General features: G+C 40.6%; 1 protein-coding gene across 3 annotated transcripts in view; it reads right to left on the bottom strand.

The window, feature by feature from the left end:
- LOC106868812 (putative E3 ubiquitin-protein ligase HERC1) overlaps nt 1–20408 on the bottom strand; it is a 98254-nt gene that overhangs the window by 42066 nt on the left and 35780 nt on the right. For all 3 annotated transcript variants that reach the window (XM_089339213.1, XM_089339214.1, XM_089339215.1), the window contains exons 22-40: nt 19595–19806; nt 18486–18614; nt 17641–17697; nt 16767–16903; nt 16337–16409; nt 14635–15591; nt 13919–14062; nt 12662–12768; nt 11582–11896; nt 10416–10655; nt 9540–9623; nt 8919–9129; nt 8167–8261; nt 6948–7111; nt 5402–6480; nt 4007–4241; nt 2860–3029; nt 1614–1842; nt 491–654 (exon numbers count right to left, since the gene is read on the bottom strand). In XM_089339213.1, coding sequence (XP_089195339.1) covers nt 491–654; nt 1614–1842; nt 2860–3029; nt 4007–4241; nt 5402–6480; nt 6948–7111; nt 8167–8261; nt 8919–9129; nt 9540–9623; nt 10416–10655; nt 11582–11896; nt 12662–12768; nt 13919–14062; nt 14635–15591; nt 16337–16409; nt 16767–16903; nt 17641–17697; nt 18486–18614; nt 19595–19806 — 4802 coding nt within the window. The remainder of the gene's footprint in view (nt 1–490; nt 655–1613; nt 1843–2859; nt 3030–4006; nt 4242–5401; nt 6481–6947; nt 7112–8166; nt 8262–8918; nt 9130–9539; nt 9624–10415; nt 10656–11581; nt 11897–12661; nt 12769–13918; nt 14063–14634; nt 15592–16336; nt 16410–16766; nt 16904–17640; nt 17698–18485; nt 18615–19594; nt 19807–20408) is intronic.

Here is a 20408-nt window from a genome sequence, read left to right as displayed (position 1 = left end):
TTGTCTACGGATTGAACCTGGAACCATGTGTTTGGGAAGTAAACTTCTTACTACACAACCACACCTTAAAATCTTTAAAGCCTTTATCACAAGCTCATTGTAATATGAATGACCCTTTGAGGTTTCAGTTGGTCATTATATGAAATATACCAGAGTGTTCCCAGTCAAATGAAGGATAACTTTTGGGGTAATGTCATACATGGGATAATTATAATGTAACTTTTATCAAATTTCTTGGTGCTTCTACAAAATGCTAAAATAATGAATACTAATTTTTAAAAGAAAAATAATTATTATCTTAAAATAAAATTCAATATTTTTCTTATGTGTATAATTCCTCTCATGAACTACTCACTCATTTACCTCCTCCTCCTCTTCCTCCTCTATGATTCCTCTCTCACTGTGTGTGTGTTTGTAAGAGTGTAAATATGGGTATTAGTGTGTGTGTGTGTGTGTGTGTGAAAGAGAGAAGTCGAGTAGTAATACATACAGGGCCTGGTGAGATAATTGCGTATATCCATGTGCCGTGTGCGACACAGACGTCGCCTCCGTGTGCGTCCCAGATGTATCTCTCCTTCCCGTTCATCAGAAGATTGATCCGACAATGTCTCTATATGGGCCATTGGTGCCTCGGCTGTCTGGAGGGTGTTTTCCCTGCACAGAGTAACACATTACACTAGTCATACAGTATACTTAGTTAAACATATATATATATAAATATACAGAACAAAAACACACAGAGAAAATCACACCTTTAATTGTAGAATTCACCTTACAAAGTTGACAATTGTTTCTATTGTGTTAACATATTTAGATGTAGAAAATATTGAAATTAATAATCTTAAAGGCCCAGTCTTCAGTGATACAATAATTCTAAAGACCCAGTCTTCAACACAGCATTCCTAAACATCCAGTCTTCAGTAACGCAATAATCTTAAAGACCCAGTCTTCAACAACCAAACAATCCTAAAGACCTAGTCTTCAGTAACAATAATCCTAAATATCTAATCTTCAGCAACACAAGACCCAGTCTTCAACACAACTATCCAAAAGACCCAGTTTTCAACAATACAATAGCCCTAAAGATCCAGTTTCCAGTTACACAATAATTCTTAAGACTCAATCTTCAACATAATCCTTAACACCCAGTCTTCAGTAACACAATAATCCTAATGACCTAGTCTTCAACAACACAACAATCCTAAAGACCCAGTTCTCAGCAACACTAATTTTAAAGACCAAATCTTCAATAACACAATTCTTTAGACCAAGTTTTCAATAATACAACAATCCTAAAATCCCAATCTTCAGCTACACAGTAATTCTAAAACCCAGTCTTCAACAACTTGATAATTCTTAAGAGCCATTATTCAGAAGCAAAGTAATCCTAAAGCTTCAATTTTCAGTTACATAGTAATGATAAAGACACAGTCTTCAGTAAAGAAATTATCCTAAAGACCCAGTCTTCAGCAACAAATAGTCAATAAAAAAACAACACAACCCATGCCTTTCCAGTCTGTCTTCATTTAATACCAAAACCAAAATTTTGTGTCCAAGAATTATTTAGACGAAATAAAACATCCAGAACAAGATGACAAGGAGCAAAGGCTTACCAGTCAGAGGCTATTCTGTAGATATGTGCATTGAGCATGTCTGTGAGTGGTGTGCCCCTGGAGGGGAGAGATGTGGGTGGAAATGATAGGTCAACAGGGACACAGGTAGAAGTCGAGCTTACGGCACAACTAGATTGTTCGTTCTGACTTGGTGTTTCAGTGATGGGGTGTTCGACCATCCAGGTGGCTAGGGTGTTCACGACATGAGCAGAAGCCTCAATGTTGACACCTGAAACAGAAAAAAACAGAGAAGAATGCTGTGTATTGTGGTAATTAAAATATTGATTGCTTCTTATCATATAGATACACACACACACACACAGGTACAGATGTGGCTGTATGGTTAAGCAGCTGGCTTCCCAATCATAAGGCCTTGGGTTCAGTCCCACCGAGTGACACCTTGGGCAAGTATCTTCTATTATAGCTCTGGGCCAACCAAAGCCTTGTGAATGGATTTGGAAGAGGGAAACTGAAAGAAGCCCATTGTGTGTGTGTGTGTGTGTGTGTGTGTGTGCATGCAGGTATGTATGTGTGATGATGGTGATGATGATGATACACAAGGCTACAAAATTTCATTGGAGAGGATAATGTTAAGCATTTCAGCCCTATCTCCAGGTTTTCCTTGATATTTTATCAAACCCTAAGGTGCAGGTGTGGCTGTGTGGTAAGAAGCTTGCTTTCCAATCCCATGGTTCCAGATTCAATCCCACTGCAAGGCACCTTGAGCAGGTGTCTTCTACTATAGCTTCAGGCCAACCAAAGCTTTGTGAGTGAATTTGCTACATGGAAACTGAAAGAAGCCTGTCGTGTGTGCATGTGTGTTTGTGTTTGTCTCCCCCACCCACTTGAGAACCAGTGCCGGTGTGCTTATGTTTCCGTAACTTAGCAATTCGGCAAAAGAGACCAATAGAATAAGTATCAAGCTTTAAAATAATGTACTGTAGTCGAATCACTCGACTAAAAATTCTTCTAGGTGGTACCCCAGCATGGCCACAGCCTAGTGACTGAAACAAATAAAGGATAAAAAATGGAAAGAGGAAAGGAAAAAACAATTTCCATGGGATCAAAACTCGGAACAGAAAGAGACGCCAGTAAACGCAAGACAAATATTGTCCAACAATAAACCAGTCCTGACGTTGAGGCGTTTCACTTGGAAAATTTGCAGCAGGACATTATGAGTCAATTAAAATAACGAGGCTTTAGTCTGTGATGAGAGGAGGAGGAGGAGGAAGCAACTGTTACTTACCTGTTGCCCTCATTGCCTGCACAATGTGGTTTAGGCTAAATCCCATCTCGATGAGTGGTGCATAGAGAGGTGATGGTGGGGTTTGTGGTGTGGGGCTGACTGCTGTTACAGTTGCTGGAGACAAAGTCGGATGTTGTAATGGTGATACGCTGATAGGAACTGCTGAAAGACTGATGGAGAGGAGAAAACAAACAGACATTTAAACAACAATTAGTCAGTGAGAAACATTACATAACATAACCATACAGTGTGTGTGTGTGTGTGTATGTGTAAGTATATAAGTTTTAGTGTTCTTATGAAGGTAAACCCTACATTGAACCCAGAAGGTTTGCTAATGGAAGAAATGGGATCACAATGTAGTTCAGTCTCACACAGTTTCAATACAGTAAGAACCACACACGTTCTCTCATCATCATCATCATCATCATCATTTAACATCTGTTGTCCATGTGGTCATGGGTTGGACACTTTGAATGGAATTGGTGATCCGGAGAGTTGCACCAGGCTCCAGTCTGATTTAGCATGGTTTCTATGGCTGGATACCCTTCCTAAAAACCAAGCACTTTGAGAGTGTAATGGGTGTTTTTTATGTGCCAGCAGCATGTACACACACACACACACACACACACATATACAAATAAAACAAAACAGGAAGCTGGAATAATTATTTGGCATTATATATTCACCATTACATATGTTTCATTTGCTAAGAGGAATCACAAAATTGCATATGTTGGATAGACATGTAAGAAATTTCCTATTAGAAATCCTTCACACAAGCCTAGCCATTAGGGTGGCATCATTCCAATGCTAAAGAAACGTTGTGACCAGCAAGGTATAACAACATCTGACAGAGTTTGGTCAATCACGTGGTTTCAAAATAACGAATATGGTGGTCAATGCAAGGAATATTTGAAGATATCTCTTTTACTTGTATCTCATCCACCAATTCCTCTGGCCATCAGTGACGATGCTTGGTGGGGTCACGTGTTTCATGTCTTTCTACAAATAGACCGCCTCACCTCAGGGAACTGGCTGGGGTTGATCAAGCCCTAGGCTGTGCCCATGTGACACTAACCCTTCCAACAAATAAATTAAAAACAAAATACCGCCCCCAATGCCTGTAGGTAGAGCAGAGTTGTCTTACCTTGGTTCACTTAGCATCGTTCTGATCCGGTGGACAACAGGTTGGTGGCGCTGTAGGAGAGAACTGCTGTCCATGCTGGAGCGACGAGTCCCTACTCCGTTGGTGCCACTGTTGACATTGCTGTCATCGACAGAGGCAGAAGTACTTGTGCTGTTACTTCGTTCCAGTGGGGGGCTGGACGTTACGTCCACACTGGCCTTGATGCCTTTCGATGCCCTCAGCTTATCCAGTTGTTCTATTAAATAAAACACAGCAAACGTAACCAGAGATAATCAGTGATAAATGATTGAGATTAGCTGTTGTTGTTATTATTATTATTATTATTATTATTATTATTATTATTATTATTATTATTATTACGTAAAGCAGCGATCTGGCAGAACTGTCAGCATGAGGGACAAAATGCTAAGCAGCATTTCATATGTCTTCATGTTCTGAGTTCAAATTCTGCCAACGTTGAATTTGCTTTCCATCCTTTCAAAGTCAATTAAGTAAGTACCAGTTGGACATTAGGGTTGATGTAATCGACTTAACCCCTCCGCTCAAACTGCTGCCCTTGTGCCAAAATTTGAAATCATTATTATTATTACTATTATCATTTTTATTATTATTATTACCTCCGCCTTAGCAAAGACGGAGGTATTGTTTCCAGTTGGGTTTGTTTGCCTCTGGACAAGATATCTGAAGAACCACTGGATGAAACTTTCATAATTATTATTATTATAATTGTTATTATTATCATTATCATCATTATCCTTATTATTATTATTATTGTTGTTGTTGTTGTTGTTGTTATTAATATTATTGTTGTTGTTGTTCAAGTTCAACTTTGCCGTTCATCCTTTTTCCAGGGGTCAGTGAAATAAGTACTAGTTAAGCACTGGGGTCAGTCCCATCAACTAGCCCCTTCTCATCAAATTTCAGGTGTCATACCTTATCAGCAGAAAGGATCGTTACTGCTCCTGTCATTATTGATTTCCTTTTAACAGTTGAAAGAATTATTTATATTTACATACGTATGGTACGTGTGAGAATGTGTGTGTGTGTGTGTGTGTGTGTGAGAGTGTGTTTGTGCGTGAATGTGTGTGTGTGTGTGTGTCTGTGTATCAATGTGTGAGTGTGTATGTGTGTATCCATATGTATGTGTGCTTATATATGTTTGTGAACGTTTGCCTGACACACATACAGACACTGATTCAAAATACACGCGTCAGTCTGTCTGTCTTTGTCACTGTATGTATGAAGACTGTGTGTGTGTATGTGAAGACTCTGTGTGTGTTTACATTTGTGAACGTTTACCTGACACACATCCAGACACTGACTCAAAATGCATGTCAGTCTGTCTAAAAATCTGTGTGTGTGTGTGTGTGTGTGTGTGTGTGTGTTAGCACTCACCTTCATACTGAGCAAGATTGGCTTGGTTATCAGACTGGGTTTGAATCATAACCTGGTAGAGAACATTCTGTGCTCGTTCCAATTCCACCAAGGACACAAGACGTCGGAACGGGGATGGTACCGTGGCCAGCTTTACCATCTGCTTCATGATGGCACGAAGCTCACCTTTCATGTCATCATCTCGTCTCACCACAGTGCCGTCAGGAAGGGCTTTGCTGCTCTCGGCTCGTAGGTCGGATTTCGGCACGAGCAGCATCTCGGTGTATTTGTTGGTCAATAGAACCCTGTAAAGCATTCGCAATGCCGCCAATTTCAATGACGCCATCCTGAAGTTGAACAACTCGTGCTGTAAGGCGTTGTCTTCGGTGGAATTCACCTCAAAGACGTTCTCATCAGAACTCTCTTCCGTGATCACATCGGCCGAAACAGCACTTTCTTCTTTGCCAAATTTTTGTGACGCGGTCTCGGTGCCACAGGACGGTGTGTCAGAGAAGCTGGAATTCGGCAACGAACCTTCCCTGCTGCTAGAAACGGTTTGAGACATGTCACCCTGAGACCCGTGCATTGCCTCTCGGCTGTCCATCAATGATGTAGATGCTGAGGCTGGCACTGAACGCAGCGACGATGACGACAGCGGCGGTGGTGGCGGTGGTAGTGGGATGCCAAAACTAGCATAATTAATGCTTTGCAACAACAAACATTGCCGTTTCTTGTCAGCGTTGTGATCTGTGGGTCTTTGTCGACTGTTTTCTTCAGTGATTTGTTGTTCCTGATCGGTGACCTGTGCTGGATCATCGGGCGGGCTCTTAGCAGTAGTGACAGCAGCAGCAACAGGATCCACGGATGACTCCTCCATTGGGTTGGAGTCTTGCAATTCATCAGTTGTTTTCCCTGGTTTCTTTTGCCCTCCATTCAAAGAACCATATTCCTGGTGTCTACTGAGCTGTAGTGAGTGCTTCTCGTCACTGATCAGAGTCAATTTCATGACAGCCTGTAAAAGCTGTGGGGTGAGGCCAGCCAGGTGGTTGATGTCAAACTCAGCAGGTTCAATGGGTTCGAGGTTGGCTATGGCAGCATCACTGAAAGGAGGAAGAGAACAATTTTTTGTTAATCAATGGTACAAATATATATAAAACAAGGGGGTTTTAGCAGAGTTTAAAATTATGGGCTAAAAATCAGACAAACATGTTTAAATGATCAAATGTTTACATAAATTTCAATGAGTTTCACAGAGATAGATAATATCAAAGTAAGTACATCTAAAAGCTCCAATACTGTTAACAGCCACCATGTCATCATACAGCAGAGTTATCTGAGCTGGAAAAACATGTGAAACTTTGTCAGTGCATGGAATTCATATAATATTTATCCAACAGGAAGATAGGTCTTAATTACAAATCATAGCATTTGCTTGAGATAAATTTATATATAGACATATTTAAAGAGAGAGAGAGGGAAAAAGAGAGAGAGAGGGGGAGAGAGAGAGAGAGAGAGAGAGAGAGGAAGAGAGAGAGCGAGAGAGAGGGGGGAGGAAATAAGAGGTCACCTGATGAATGTGTCACTGTCATCCCAATGGACTTTAGCTGTGGTTGACTGGTCTCGTGACACCCCTAACAAGGTGCCCTTCTTGTAGGCAGTTTTATGTTTGCATCGGCCGCCCACTCTCAGTCCATGGTCAAGGCCACCAATAAGCACTAAGCTTGGCCACACCTAAAATAGACACAACACAAAGAAAAAGACTCAGACTCAGAAACAGTGAAAGAGGTGGAGGAGGTGTTGTTGTTATTCTAAACCTCACATTTATCAGACATGGGAGGAGGAAAGGCAAATGTGTGTAATTCTTTTAACTCTTTAGCATTCAGGCTAACTTCATCTGATGTAAACCTTAATAATTCACATTCTTAGTAGTATTTAATTCTGTGTCTGAAGAATTTCTAATAGGAGATATCTTACATGTTTTCTCCTTCATGTACAATTTTGTAACTTCTATTAGCAAATGAAATATGTGTGAAGGTGAATAAATAATATCAAAAATTTTTCCAAACTCCTGTTCTGATATATATACATGTGTTAAATATATATATATATGTATAGTCTATCATATAAATGTATGTTTAATTATATAAAAAAGTGTTGCTGCTAGAATAAAAATAGCCTGGGCAAAGTTCAGAGAGCTCCTACCTTTGCTGGTGACAAAAGGCCTCTCACTCAGAGTAAAAGGTAGACTGTATGATGTATGTGTACAAACAGCCATGCTACATGGCAGTGAAACATGGGTCGAAACTGCTGAGTGTGATTGTTACCAGCGTCGCTTTACTGGCACGTGAAAAACAACATTCGAGCAAGGTCGTTGACAGTGCTGCTGGACTGGCTCCTGTGCAGGTGGCACGTAAAAAACACTATTTGAGTGTGGTCGATGCCAGTAACTCCTAACTGGCTCCCATGCCGGTAGCATGTGAAAAGCACCCACTACACTCTTGGAGTGGTTGGCATTAGGAAGGGCATCCAGCTGTAGAAACTCTGCCAGATCAGATTGGAGCCTGGTGCAGCCTTCTGGCTCACTAGTCCTCAGTCAACTGTCCAACCCATGCCAGCATGGAAAGCAGATGTTAAGTGATGATGATGATGATGATGAGGAAACACATCTAGTAATGTGTGTGTGTGTGCGTGTGTGTGTGTGTGTGTGTGTGTGTGTGCCTGTCAGTATGGTGAATAGAAACCCAAAACCAGACGTGATATTTCAGTAAAAAATGGCCAACACTTACTTCATAACATAATGTTTCTACGGACTGGAATAATATCTTTGTATCACTTTCATTCTTCGTGACGGCTGCTGGGACGGAACCTTCTTTATCTTCCTCTGAAACAACACAGAAAGATAGAAATTGATAAGAGAGATTCTAAGTCACTGCTGTTATTGAAAACCATCACATGTATTAAAGCTGATGCAAGAGAACAGATCCATTGTTAAAAATGTTACAAGGTGATGACGATGATGATGATGATGATGATGAAAACGAGAGCAACGAGACAACAAAGATATTGCTGGTGCTGAGAGAAAAAGCAGGCAATTGATGACAGAAGGCACGAGCACAACAAGCAGCAACGTTCCCATGACGACATCGTCTAACAAGGAAGCAATGGAGTGCGAGCTTCCATAGCATGCCGTGAGGTGGCGGCAGAGACAGTCTTGAGAAGGCCAGGACGGATGAAACAATGATGAAATTGGGACGGAAGCAAGGCAGAGGCCACAGACACGTCAGTGACGACAATGATGATGACAATGATGATGGTAATGATGATGACAATGATGATGATGACGAGGAGGGAGACAATGATGATGACAGTTGTGTTGATGAAGAGCTTAAGATGATGATGGTGGTGGTTGTGAGAGTAAGAATGATGATGATGAGGAGGAAGAGGAGAATGGTAAAGAGTTCATGCTGACAATGGAGGTGGTGGTAGTGGTGGTGATGATGACAGTGATGACAAGACTGTTAATTCAAGCAGGGTTTACCTTGCTCCGAGAGAGCCTCAAACTTATCGATCTTGTTGATTTGTTTAATGATCATGTCGTTGATGGGCCCGGTCCAGCTTTCGTTCTTGTGTAGAGTCCGCAGCAGGGAGATGGCAGCCTCCACCATGGTGGTCGTGGCAGGGGCACACAGTGGATCTCCTGGTAGGAGGTCACATGGTGATCCCTGGACCTGCATGTCAGTGATCTTCACCTGAAACACACAGACAGACAGTTTATAGAGGAGGGGAGGAAGAGGAGGGGGAGGAAGAGAAGGAGGAACTTAATAATAATTCTTTCTATTACAGGCAGAAGGGCTGAAGTGTTGAAGGGGTGGGGAGCGGGGGAGTCGAAAACATTTGACCCTGGATTCAACTGGTACTTAATCTATTGATCTCTAAATTAAAACAATCCTAATGTTTTTATAAATAGTTAACAGTTAGTTATAAACCCAAAGAATTATAAATTATGAATAAAAAATATGAATTCATCAAAGAGAAACAATTTTAATTTTTTATTCAGATTGTATTTTAGACGAATTGTTTCAGATAAACTCGCCTAGAGGCCAAATATCTGGTGCTCTGTCAATTATTACCATTGAAGACAAGAGAAAGATCGTCTTACTTTTTCTCCAGGGTTACAACTGTAAAACATAACACAGGGATACAGCTCAGTAGCATCAATGTCGTCAAAGGCAAGTTTCAACTTCTGAAAGAAATGGAAGCAGACATTTTCAATTGGAGAACATCAATTATTGTGAGCATACATACACACACATACATATACATATGTATATATACATATAAACACACATACATATACATATATATATATATATATATATATATATATATATATATATACATACATACATACATACAAACACACAGATACATATGTGTATATACATAATTATATAAATATATATGTACATATATATATACCGTTACACACACACAAACACATATATATACACATACATTTATACATATACATACATACATTTATACATATACCCATAGATACATATATACATATATACACACACAAATATACAGACATATACAATCACAGCACAAAGCATGCAGTGTACAGCAGTGAAGGGCGGATGGAGGTAGAGATAGGGTGACCCTGGAGCAGAGACAGGTGAGCAAGCGTCGTGCGCCGACAGAGTGACTCCTGGCGCTCAAGTAGAAGCACAAATAATAGAATCAGAAATCTCGATCCTTCCACACTGTGAGACTTTGTCTGCCCCGGGAGGGAGGTGGGGGTGAGGCGGGGGGTTGTCGATGACAACATCAGTAACAACAACAACAGCAGTGGCAACAACATCAATAAGAGCAAACAACAGAAACAAAATATGAACAACAACATAAATATAAACGTCAATCTCATCAACAACAACAACAACAGCATGAAGAAGAGAATGTTTGATAAAAAAGATAAGAGAAGAACGGGCGGAGAGACTGTTGTTGTTGTTGTTGTGGTCGATGTGCTTACCTCTCCATTCTTGCCAAAAGACAACGTCCTGGCATCCATATCTAACAGCACTGTGATGTAATCTCCTTGGCTATAACCCGGCAATGTGACACTCTGTTCTCCGTTGTGATAAACATTGCCACTGTAAGCCCGATATAACCACATATCGGTGGTCGTACTTTGACAGTAGTCAGTGACAGGCCACCGGGATACACCAACACACGTTCCCTCGTTACCACTGTTCTCCTTCACAATCAGGAACTGACCACGGCAACAACCATAGCAACAGCAGGAAGAAAGAAACAAAGAGAATAGCATTTAGTACGGTGCCAATACGATGGAAACGGAAGGTAATGTGGTGGTGATGGTGATGGTGGCAATGATGGTGATGGTGATGGTGATGATGGTGGTGGTGTTTGATTTCAAATTTTGACACAAGGCCAGCAATTTCAGGAGAGGGTAGGGGTAAGTTAATTTATATTGATCCCAATATTCAACTGGTACTTGTTTTATCAACCCTGAAAGGACGAAAGGCAAAGCTGAGCTGAGCAGAGGGATGAAATGTCGCTAAGCGTTATGCCCAGCATGTCAATGATTCTTATTTCTTTTATGGCCCACAAAGGGGCTAAACATAGAGGGGACAAACAAGGACAGACAAAGGGATTAAGTTGATTACATCGACCCTAGTGCGTAACTGGTATTTAATTTATCGACTCCGAAAGGATGAAAGGCGAAGTCGACCTTGGCGGAATTTGAACTAAGAATGTAACAACAGGCGACATACGGCTAAGCATTTTGCCCGGTGTGCCAGTTCTGCCAGCTCACCGCCAGTGTTTGTCGTAATATTGATAGTAATGGTGGTGGTGGTGGTAGTGGTGATGTTAATAATGAAGATGGTTATGGTGAGGTTAATAATGATGGTGATGATGATGGTGATGGTTGTTGCACTCAATAGAATCTGGTGTGTGAGAAAGAGGAGTTTTATATTTTACGAGTTAGGTTCTTGATGGAGAATGGAAAACAAATTCAATACGATATATAAGTAGAATCTATGTTATGAAATGTGAGACAATTTACAAATATGTATTTTACAAAAAAGAAGAAACAGAATTTCTTTTTCAATTAAAAACAAGATTTAAGGAGAGAAAAATAAGCAAAACGAAATAAAACATTTCCGTTAATCTCACCTTCCATTGATAACAACCAGAAGTAATTTGCATATTGCCCAGCCCATATCCTTTGCCCCCGGGCCCATGGACAAGGGTGTGACCATTCTCAACACTACAGCATAGCGTTTTATCAGGATCAAAAGAAGTGCTTTGTTTGGTAAGTGTTTCTTGTTTTTTGGCAGAGATTGGGCAGCCAGTGGTGGAATCAGTCTGTTCCACTTCATCGATCTTCTCCATCAGTTCGTTCTTGCGTGCCAGGGTTTGTTGGTTGGCGAGTACAACTGGTACAAACCACATGTGTTGGGCCATATCATGAAACAATCGCTGGACAATCTGTGGTAGCAAAGAGAAAGAGGGTTGAGAGAGGAAAATCAATTGAGAAAGATCAATGAACCACAAGGAAACTAAGCAATTTAAAAAAAAAAACGATATACATATATATGTATGTATGTATATACAGACAGATAGATAGATGACATATCCATGACATACAAATTAATATTTTTTTACATATAAAAACTGCATCCAGCACTAAAAGCTAATTTATACATGAGCTGCCAGCTTTTTGCAGTATCACAGACTGTTTAGTCAGTGTTAAACTATATTTGACAAGATTTCAGTCTGGCATTTGGTAGTAAGGTGTCTGCTACTGATGAAGTGAAAATTATACTGAAATCATGTGATACAACATTCCTATCTCCCAGCATCAATGAGGCTTTGTTTGCTGATATAATCTTTGCTGTTTAACACTAAACATCCATATGAGATGATTTCTTAGGCTGATTACTGAAACTTGTAGCATTTGAAACTACACATCTAAGTTAAGATGGATGTGCAAATATATATATTTGCACATCCTGTTGACCCAAGTGAAATTGTAGTTGTGGCCAATGCGAATGCCGCCTGATTGGCTCCCATGCTGGTGGCACATAAAACGTTCTACAACTTAATTTTCAAATGTCGACATCAAACAAGACGATGAAGTGAAAAAAGACAAAAATAGGAAATTCTTTTTTATTGGAACATTAAAAAAAAAAATTACATACACACCCAGACACACACAAAAAGTTTTTAAAAATAATAAAACAGTGTACGTACAGTATCGAAATAGTCTCGATCCAGATCTTTAGGACATGCAGGGAGGATAACAGCCAGTAAATGTAGAGCAATAAGACGAGTTCTCAGACTGCTGATTAATGGCAAACCTTAAAAGAAAGGAAGATGGAAATGGTTAAAATCAATGTTTAAATATCTCAGAGGAATCCGACTAATGATAAGGATTACAATTCTTCAGGTAATTAGTGTCATCTTTCGAGATGAGAATATTTTGGTTTCCAGAAATGTTTACAGCTTCATTATGCTTATTTTTAAAAATTTGTTTCATTCTTCATGGTTGTTGAAGTAGCCATCTTCAGAGTAAATATTTAGAACATTTACATCTGCACCATGTTTCAATTAGCATAATAATAATAATAATAATAATAATGCGCACAGAGCTGCGCTCGGTAGTGAAGTGAAAGCACGTTATAAAAATAAAACTACTGAATAATAATAATAATAATAATAATAAATCCTTTCTACTATAGGCACAAGGTCTAAAATTTTGTGGGAGGGGACTAGTCAATTACATCGGCCCCAGTGCATAACTGGTACTTATTTATCAACCCTGGAAGGATGGAAGGCAAAGTCCACCTTGGCAGAATTTGAACTTCGAGTGTAATGATGGACGAAATGCTGCTAAGCGTCTTCTTGCCTGGTGTGCTAATGGCTCTGGCAGCTTGCTGCCTCAATAATAATTATAATGAGGGTCACTATATAAGAATTACCAATATGTTGGCTGCTTTATTTCTCTAGTTGTGCATTATATTGTATAGAGAGAGGAGGAGGAGAGACAGTACAATAGAGGTAGAGAGAGAGGAGAGACAGTACAGTAGACATAGAGAGAGAGAGTTAACGTAAGGGGATCAGGATGAGGTGCACATACTAGGCTTGGTGACAGGAAGAGAGAAAGAAAAAGTCAAAGCGAAATTAGTGGGGCTGAAAGAACATGAAACCAGATGCATTGCAGGATTTATTCTTTGCATTTTGAATTCGAATCCTGTCACAGCCAACTTGGATAGAAAACTGGATCTGTCCCCTAGTTTAACAACACCACCAGTTACTTCAGGTACCTTTAATGGGCCCCACTCTGATGTAGGCATTCAGATCATGTCTCCAGCTCAAAGATTCTCTCCTTCTTCCCTCCCAAAAGTCTCAGAGACCCTGTAAAGGGCCAGGGTCACTGCTTTCCCTCCCAAGTAAAAAATAAAAACAAAAACAAGTTCAAAAACAAGAAGGGAGGTAGAATACTGTTACCTTTCTCGGAAAATTTCCCTGCGATATCAAGGAGCACACTGGTCCATTTTTTACAAGCCAAACGTGACTGGACAGGAACTGAAGCAGCAATTCTTCTAAGGAACACTAAGAAGTCACCAATAGCTATTTGGCTGGGACACGATTCTACAGTCCGAAAATAGAGAAATAATTGAGTTAATAATTAATGAATATTGTATTTCGGGATGGTAATTTTTTTCTTTTTTTTTTTGGCCAAATAGACATGTGCAATATATTTTTATCTTCACTCATTTATTACTGTTTTTATTTAATTATTTTTAACTCATGTCCATTGTCTGGAAATCTTTCATCACACATCTGTAAGGTGGAAGAGCTGTGGAGAGGGAGAGATAGGGATACATAAGGGGCTATAGTAGGTGGTGGTGGGGGGTTATGATGGGAGATGTGGGAGGGCATTGAGAATGATAGCAGGTGAGAGAGGAGTTTAGAATGGAGTGTAGCAGAGGGGGGGGGCAGTGGGTGAAGGCCCAGAAAAGAGGTGATTGGTTGAAATGGAGTGGGCAGAAATGATGAGGAAAGGAAGTAGTTCTGTACGTGGGGTGTCGTTTAGGAGGGGATGGGATGTAACACACACACACACACACACACACACACACACACATACACCCTAACACACACACACACACACACATATACATACACCCTCACACACACACACAGAGAATAAACAGTAATACCTTGCTGTAAATCTTTCTCTTGAGAAACGGCCGAAGACAAGAGTTTTTCCAGTTGTTTCCACAGTAAATCCACAACATTCTGGATGACACCATCACTTAGTCTCTCGGCATACATCCCGGTGCCAACGGCAACGATTTGCAGAAGGTGTTGACAGCCCAACTGGAGCATGTTGTTCAACTGGAGGGAATTCAAGGCAGTTGGTGGTATCTGCATGGTGAGGGGCACAGTGTGAGCATTCTCACTGAGGCAGTAGAGGAGGGGGAGCAGCTGACCACAGGACACGGCAAGGGACAGGTCAGCCGGACAATACTTGTTGCTCATGGACAGCACAGTGGACAGGAGCAGCTTCTGCCTGGTGCTTTCCTCCAGTGTTTTAGATTTCGATGTCGTGACCAATGCCCCGACAAGCAGCTCATAGATTCGGTGGACTGCTAACTGCACCTCTTGTTGGCTTTGGGCTCGCGCCGCCTTGATCCCATCCTGATAGTGACTTCCGTCAGGCAGAGCTGATGTTGTTTCAAACGGTAAAGAACTCAATCCGAAGCAACCAGACAGGAACTGGAGATGGACAGAACTAAGAAGAGTGGTCAGTGTAAAATCTTCAGGTGAGCTGGTGTTGCTGTCCTGACTGTCGACACTGGACTGGCGATTGTTAGCTGTTTTATCTTTCTCTGTGGACAGCAACTCAACTATTTGGTGCAGTGAGTCAACACGTGATTGTGCCCTCTCTTGCTGATGTTCGAGGGATTTAGCAAAATACATCTGATACATAATATGTTCGCCGCACACAAAGTGGAAAATGTCCAACATCAGTTCTTTGATGCACAGTTTCCGACAGGTGTGATGTTCGTTCTCTTCACCAAAGTATCCAGGTGTAATATCACCGACACGCTCTTGGCGCCACCGGAGACGGCGCAAGATTTCTTTCACTTTCTGTAAGGATTCCATACTGGTGTCTGGCAAAAGAGAAAGAGGGAGAGAGTGAAAAAGAGATAGGAATACGGAATCATAATTAGAAAAGTGAAAATATGAACCCTAATTCCTGAAAATGGTTAACCCTTTCTGGACCATAAACTAAACGAGTAGATGCTTGTGTGTTTCAATTCATGTGACCAACATATATCTGATTCAGACACAATGTATCTCGGACTACATTACATAACATGTCCTGCTTCATTGTTTAGCCCCAGGCCAGTTCTGAACCAGCAGGTCAAGGATAAAACATATTCCAACTGTAATTGTTTTTTTATTTAGGCATAGTATATCTAAGACTACATTATCTAATGTGTCCTTTCATTCTTCAGCTGCTATTTCTAGCAATTCAAATGACAGTGTCACGGTTGCCTTATCAACTGAATATAGTTTTGTTGCTGTTGCTGAACCCAATAATCAACAGCAAAAGTATAACCAAAGCTCTTCCAATCGTGCCCACCCCCATCTCTTTTTTTCAGACATAGTGTATCAAGGACTACATCATCTAATGTGTCCTCCATTATGTTTTTAATCCACAAGGGTATAAACTAAAGACCATTTCGCTGCCGCTTTTTAGAAGGGTGACCAACTGCTCAGGGTCACCTCTTACATTTGTTATTGTTCAACGGTGTGGTGGCTGTCATCCCACCTCCTTCACTGAAATAACCATCGATCTATGTCAGAAACCAACATCTGCCAGACCAAACACAGGAAGGACTAAATACTTACTTTCTCCTGAGAGAGGTGTAGCTGTACCATTGCATTGCGCAGCTGTGTAGCGCAAACCTCCATTGCCAGTGTTCTACAAAAAAAAAACAGCATATCAGTATATGTGTGTGTGTGTGTGTGTGTATGTGCAAGAGAAAGTGTATATGTGTGTATATATCATCATCAACATCATCATTTCACATGTGTTGCCCATGCTGGAACGGATTGGACAATTTGACAGGGGCCGGCGAGGCGGAAGACTGTACCAGGATTTACTGTCTGTTTTAGCAGGGTTCCTGTGGCTGGATGCCCTTCCTAACACCAAACACCAACCACCTCACATATATACATATTTCTCTGTGTGTGTGTGTGTGCTGTGTACACACACATAAATAAATGGTGTTGATGATGATGGTGAATGCTGATGGTTAAGAACAGAACAAAGACCCACCTCGCTACCAGTTTCAGTTTCCCCATTTGACTCCTCAATGTCATTCAAACAACAAAGGTTCGGAGAGCTACTCGTCCGTGTTACGGATTTCTTGTTCTTCCTTGGCGACAAATAAAGCCGTCTCTCTGTATTATGGTCTGACAAGGAAAAGAAAAAGAAAAAGAAATGAAAGCAAACAAACATAATTAAGAAACAGAAAGAATTTATCTCGTAAATTTCTTGGGAGTTGGGTGATGGTTAACTTTAATGTTTGCTTGTTTAGCCCTAATTAAAATTGGTTCAGCAATGACCATCCAAGTTTTTTGGGGGTATAATGTATCGAGGACTAAATTATCAAATGTGCTCTTCAGCAAGATGCAATTTGAGGAAAATCTAGCTGCTGTTTCTAGCAAGCTAGGTGGTTACATAGAGACTCCCTTTTGGGTAGTGATAGTGGCATTGTTTAGCTTTAAGCAGACCACATCAAGCCCAATTATTCTATTTGTTTTTGTTCAAACTGGCCAGATCAAGCTCTACACATCTACCCTACAATGTCATTCTAAAAATATAGAATCACATCATCAAAATCTCAAAGCTACAAGATAAGCCATGATTAATTCAAAACCGTGTCATTAAATAAGGATTAGGTTTTAGGGGTTAAAAGGGGTGCGTTAATTATTTCAGCTTGGCTGTGTTTGTAGACAGTTGAAAAGAATACCTTTAACCTCCACAAAAAATAAATAAAATGATAGCATTGTAGTTGTGGGGGTCCCCCACCTGTCTCCTGACAACCAATATTTTTAGACCCAGTCCGCCACTGGCAGAGAGTAGTATGTTAAATGAGACAGGGTTGTTATGTCCCTGGGGCAGCTTTTGTAAATAGTGAGATATTTACCTTGTGCTACGTGGGACCGGCTGCCGTAGATTGTATCAGACAAAACAAGCTCTTCATCTGAAGAAGACAGATAACATAAAGGCATGAATACATATATATACATTAATAAAAACACATGCGTTTCCCCCATATATAGTCTCACACACACACACACACATATACATTCTTTATTCTTATACATACATATTCTTTATTCTTTTACTTGCTTCAGGCATTTGACTGTGGCCATGCTGGAGCACCACTTTAAAAGGGTTATTTTTAGTCAAAGAAATCATCCCCTAAGACTTATTCTTTGTAAGCCGAGTACTTATTCTGTTAGTCTCCTTTGCTGAACTGCTAAATTACAGGGACGTAAACACACCAATAACTGTTGTCAAGCAATGGTGGGGGGCATAAACACAGACATATGGGCTTCTCTCAGTTTCCGTCTACCAAATCCACTCTCAAGGCTTTGGTTGGTCCCAAACTATAGCAGAAGACACTTGCCCAAGGTGCCAGCCATGCAGTGGGACTGAACCAGGAACCATGTGGTTGGGAAGCAAGCTTCTTACCACACACCCACGTCTATATGTATACACACATACAAATGAAAAGGAAAGACAGACAGATGTTGCATAACAAAACTGATGAATTATTTCACTGGTCTCCTGTGTGCCACAACCCCAAAGTTTTGGTGAAACAAAATCCAAGAAGGAAAGATTAGTTGCTACAATATAAACACAGAGGCACAGGAGCTGTGGCTGCTATAGCCAGGAACCATATTCGACCTCCTGAGATTCGTCTTGTATAACAGGACAAACCAAAACTTATTGAACACATGAAGTACAAGCAGAGAAACACCTTACCTGCTAAAGGTTGTCTTACTCCGATAATAAGAAACACACATCTTTCTAACCAGGTGCGACAGATATCTTCAAAGGAACTGTCACCAGGAGATTCTTTCAACTTGGCACTGCCGGAATTATCAGCTTCATCTTGGAAGAGACAAGAGAACATACAGAATTAATCAGAAGAGATATGGGTGTACTATTCGTTTTTATTTTATTAGATTATGCAATGAGCTGGTAGAACTGTTGCTGCATTGGACAAAATGCTTAGCAGAAATTTCTTTGGACTCTTTATGTTCTGAGTTCAAATCCAGCCAAAGTCAACTTTGCTTTTATCAACTTGGGATTAATAAAATAAAGTACCAATCAAGAGCTAGACTTGATGTAACTGAATTGACCCCTCCCTTAAAAACTGCTGGCCTAAATTAAAAAGGGGGTGAATTTTTTTTTTATTAGCTTATTTAGAGGAGGAAAGACAGTGTTCATGTCTCCTTTTTGAGTCCTTGCATCTGCTAGAAGGAGAGGAGAAAGCCATCTCAAGATCAGCAACTTGTTCTGAAGACTTGCAATGGTGAACTCTGCCAAAGGTGCCCAAGGAGCAGGTGAGGATGTTAAACTGGGTGACAACAGAGTGGACTCTGCTAAAGGTACCCCACGACTAGGTGGAGGTGATATTAAACAAAATGACACATTTACCATGCAAAAACTGCAACAAGCTTCCACACAGTTTCCAGTTGACAAATTCTAACAAGACAGTGGTGGTGGTATTTGAAGTGATGTCCATAGAGTCAGAATTCTCACACCCACCCACCCAGTACCTTTTGAACCACATCAATTGTTCAAACAAAATTTGTTAATTTTATCCAAAACTTTGAGGAGCCAACAAAAAAAACTCTATGTGGTCACTTCCCCTGCTAGAAATAACAACCAAATCTCAAATCATCCCCTACAGTCTAAAGAGAAAAAAAGAAATGACACATTAGATAATGTACTCTTAGATAACATTATGTCTGGAAAAAAGACATGATGGTCATGGCTAAATACCTTTGACCACAGGTCTACTAGATCAGGACTAACTTTGGCAATAAAAACAACAGCAGCAATAACATCATCATCATCAAAAATACCTTTTATTTTCTCGAGTCCTTCGTCACTTTTGCCAGCTTCCCTGATGTCTTCCTCTTCCGATAAGCCATGGCCTCGTTTATGTGTTGTTATTCTGTCCGAATGTAAAAGTCCAGAAAATTTGGGGGCCTGATTCGGAGACAATTTATATCCAATAAGTCGACTGCGTGATTGATAAACCAGTCTATAAGCCATCACAAGACTGCGATTGGGTCTGAAATGAGAAATGCAAAATCATCATCATCCAGTGTTTTAGATCTGGCTTTTGTCCCCGTTAACGGGGTTGGCCAGATCTACCTCAATGCCATAGCAACCGAGGAGGCAGATGCAGCTCACCCCAACCTTGGGGCTGACTGGTGCCTATTCTCCTTTGCTATCATGAGGCTTTTTTGGGAGCTAGATTTTCTATGGGGAGCATACCCTTGCTTACGTCCAACCTCAGTTTCTAGACCAAGGCCTCTACCACAATTTTTAAGAAATGTGGTGGGAAACTAGCTCAGGAAGGCAGGGACACTACTCCCTGAGATCCCTTTCGGAGTCCCCCAACCAAAAAAAAAAAAAAACTCTAGAGGAGGCAGAACTACACATGATACCTCTAGAGGAGGTATCAGGTGTAAGATATGTGTGGAAGCTGGGGAAAACAAAACGATGAAGCAAGCAAGCTCTGTTGAATGAAGAAGTCTTTCTTTTATTCTTTTCCTTGACTGTGGCCATGCTGGAGCACTGCTTCGAAGGGTTTTAGTCGAAAAAAAAAACTAACCCCACACTTTACAATTATAACATTTAATGAAGGGCACATTGGATAATGTAGTTCTG

This window comes from Octopus bimaculoides, chromosome 21, assembly GCF_046866305.1.
Source record: "Octopus bimaculoides isolate indiv1 chromosome 21, ASM4686630v1, whole genome shotgun sequence".
Taxonomy (NCBI): Eukaryota; Metazoa; Mollusca; class Cephalopoda; order Octopoda; family Octopodidae; genus Octopus; species Octopus bimaculoides.
The sequence above is the reverse complement of the archived record's forward strand: the minus strand, read 5'-3'. Positions and strand labels throughout refer to the sequence as shown.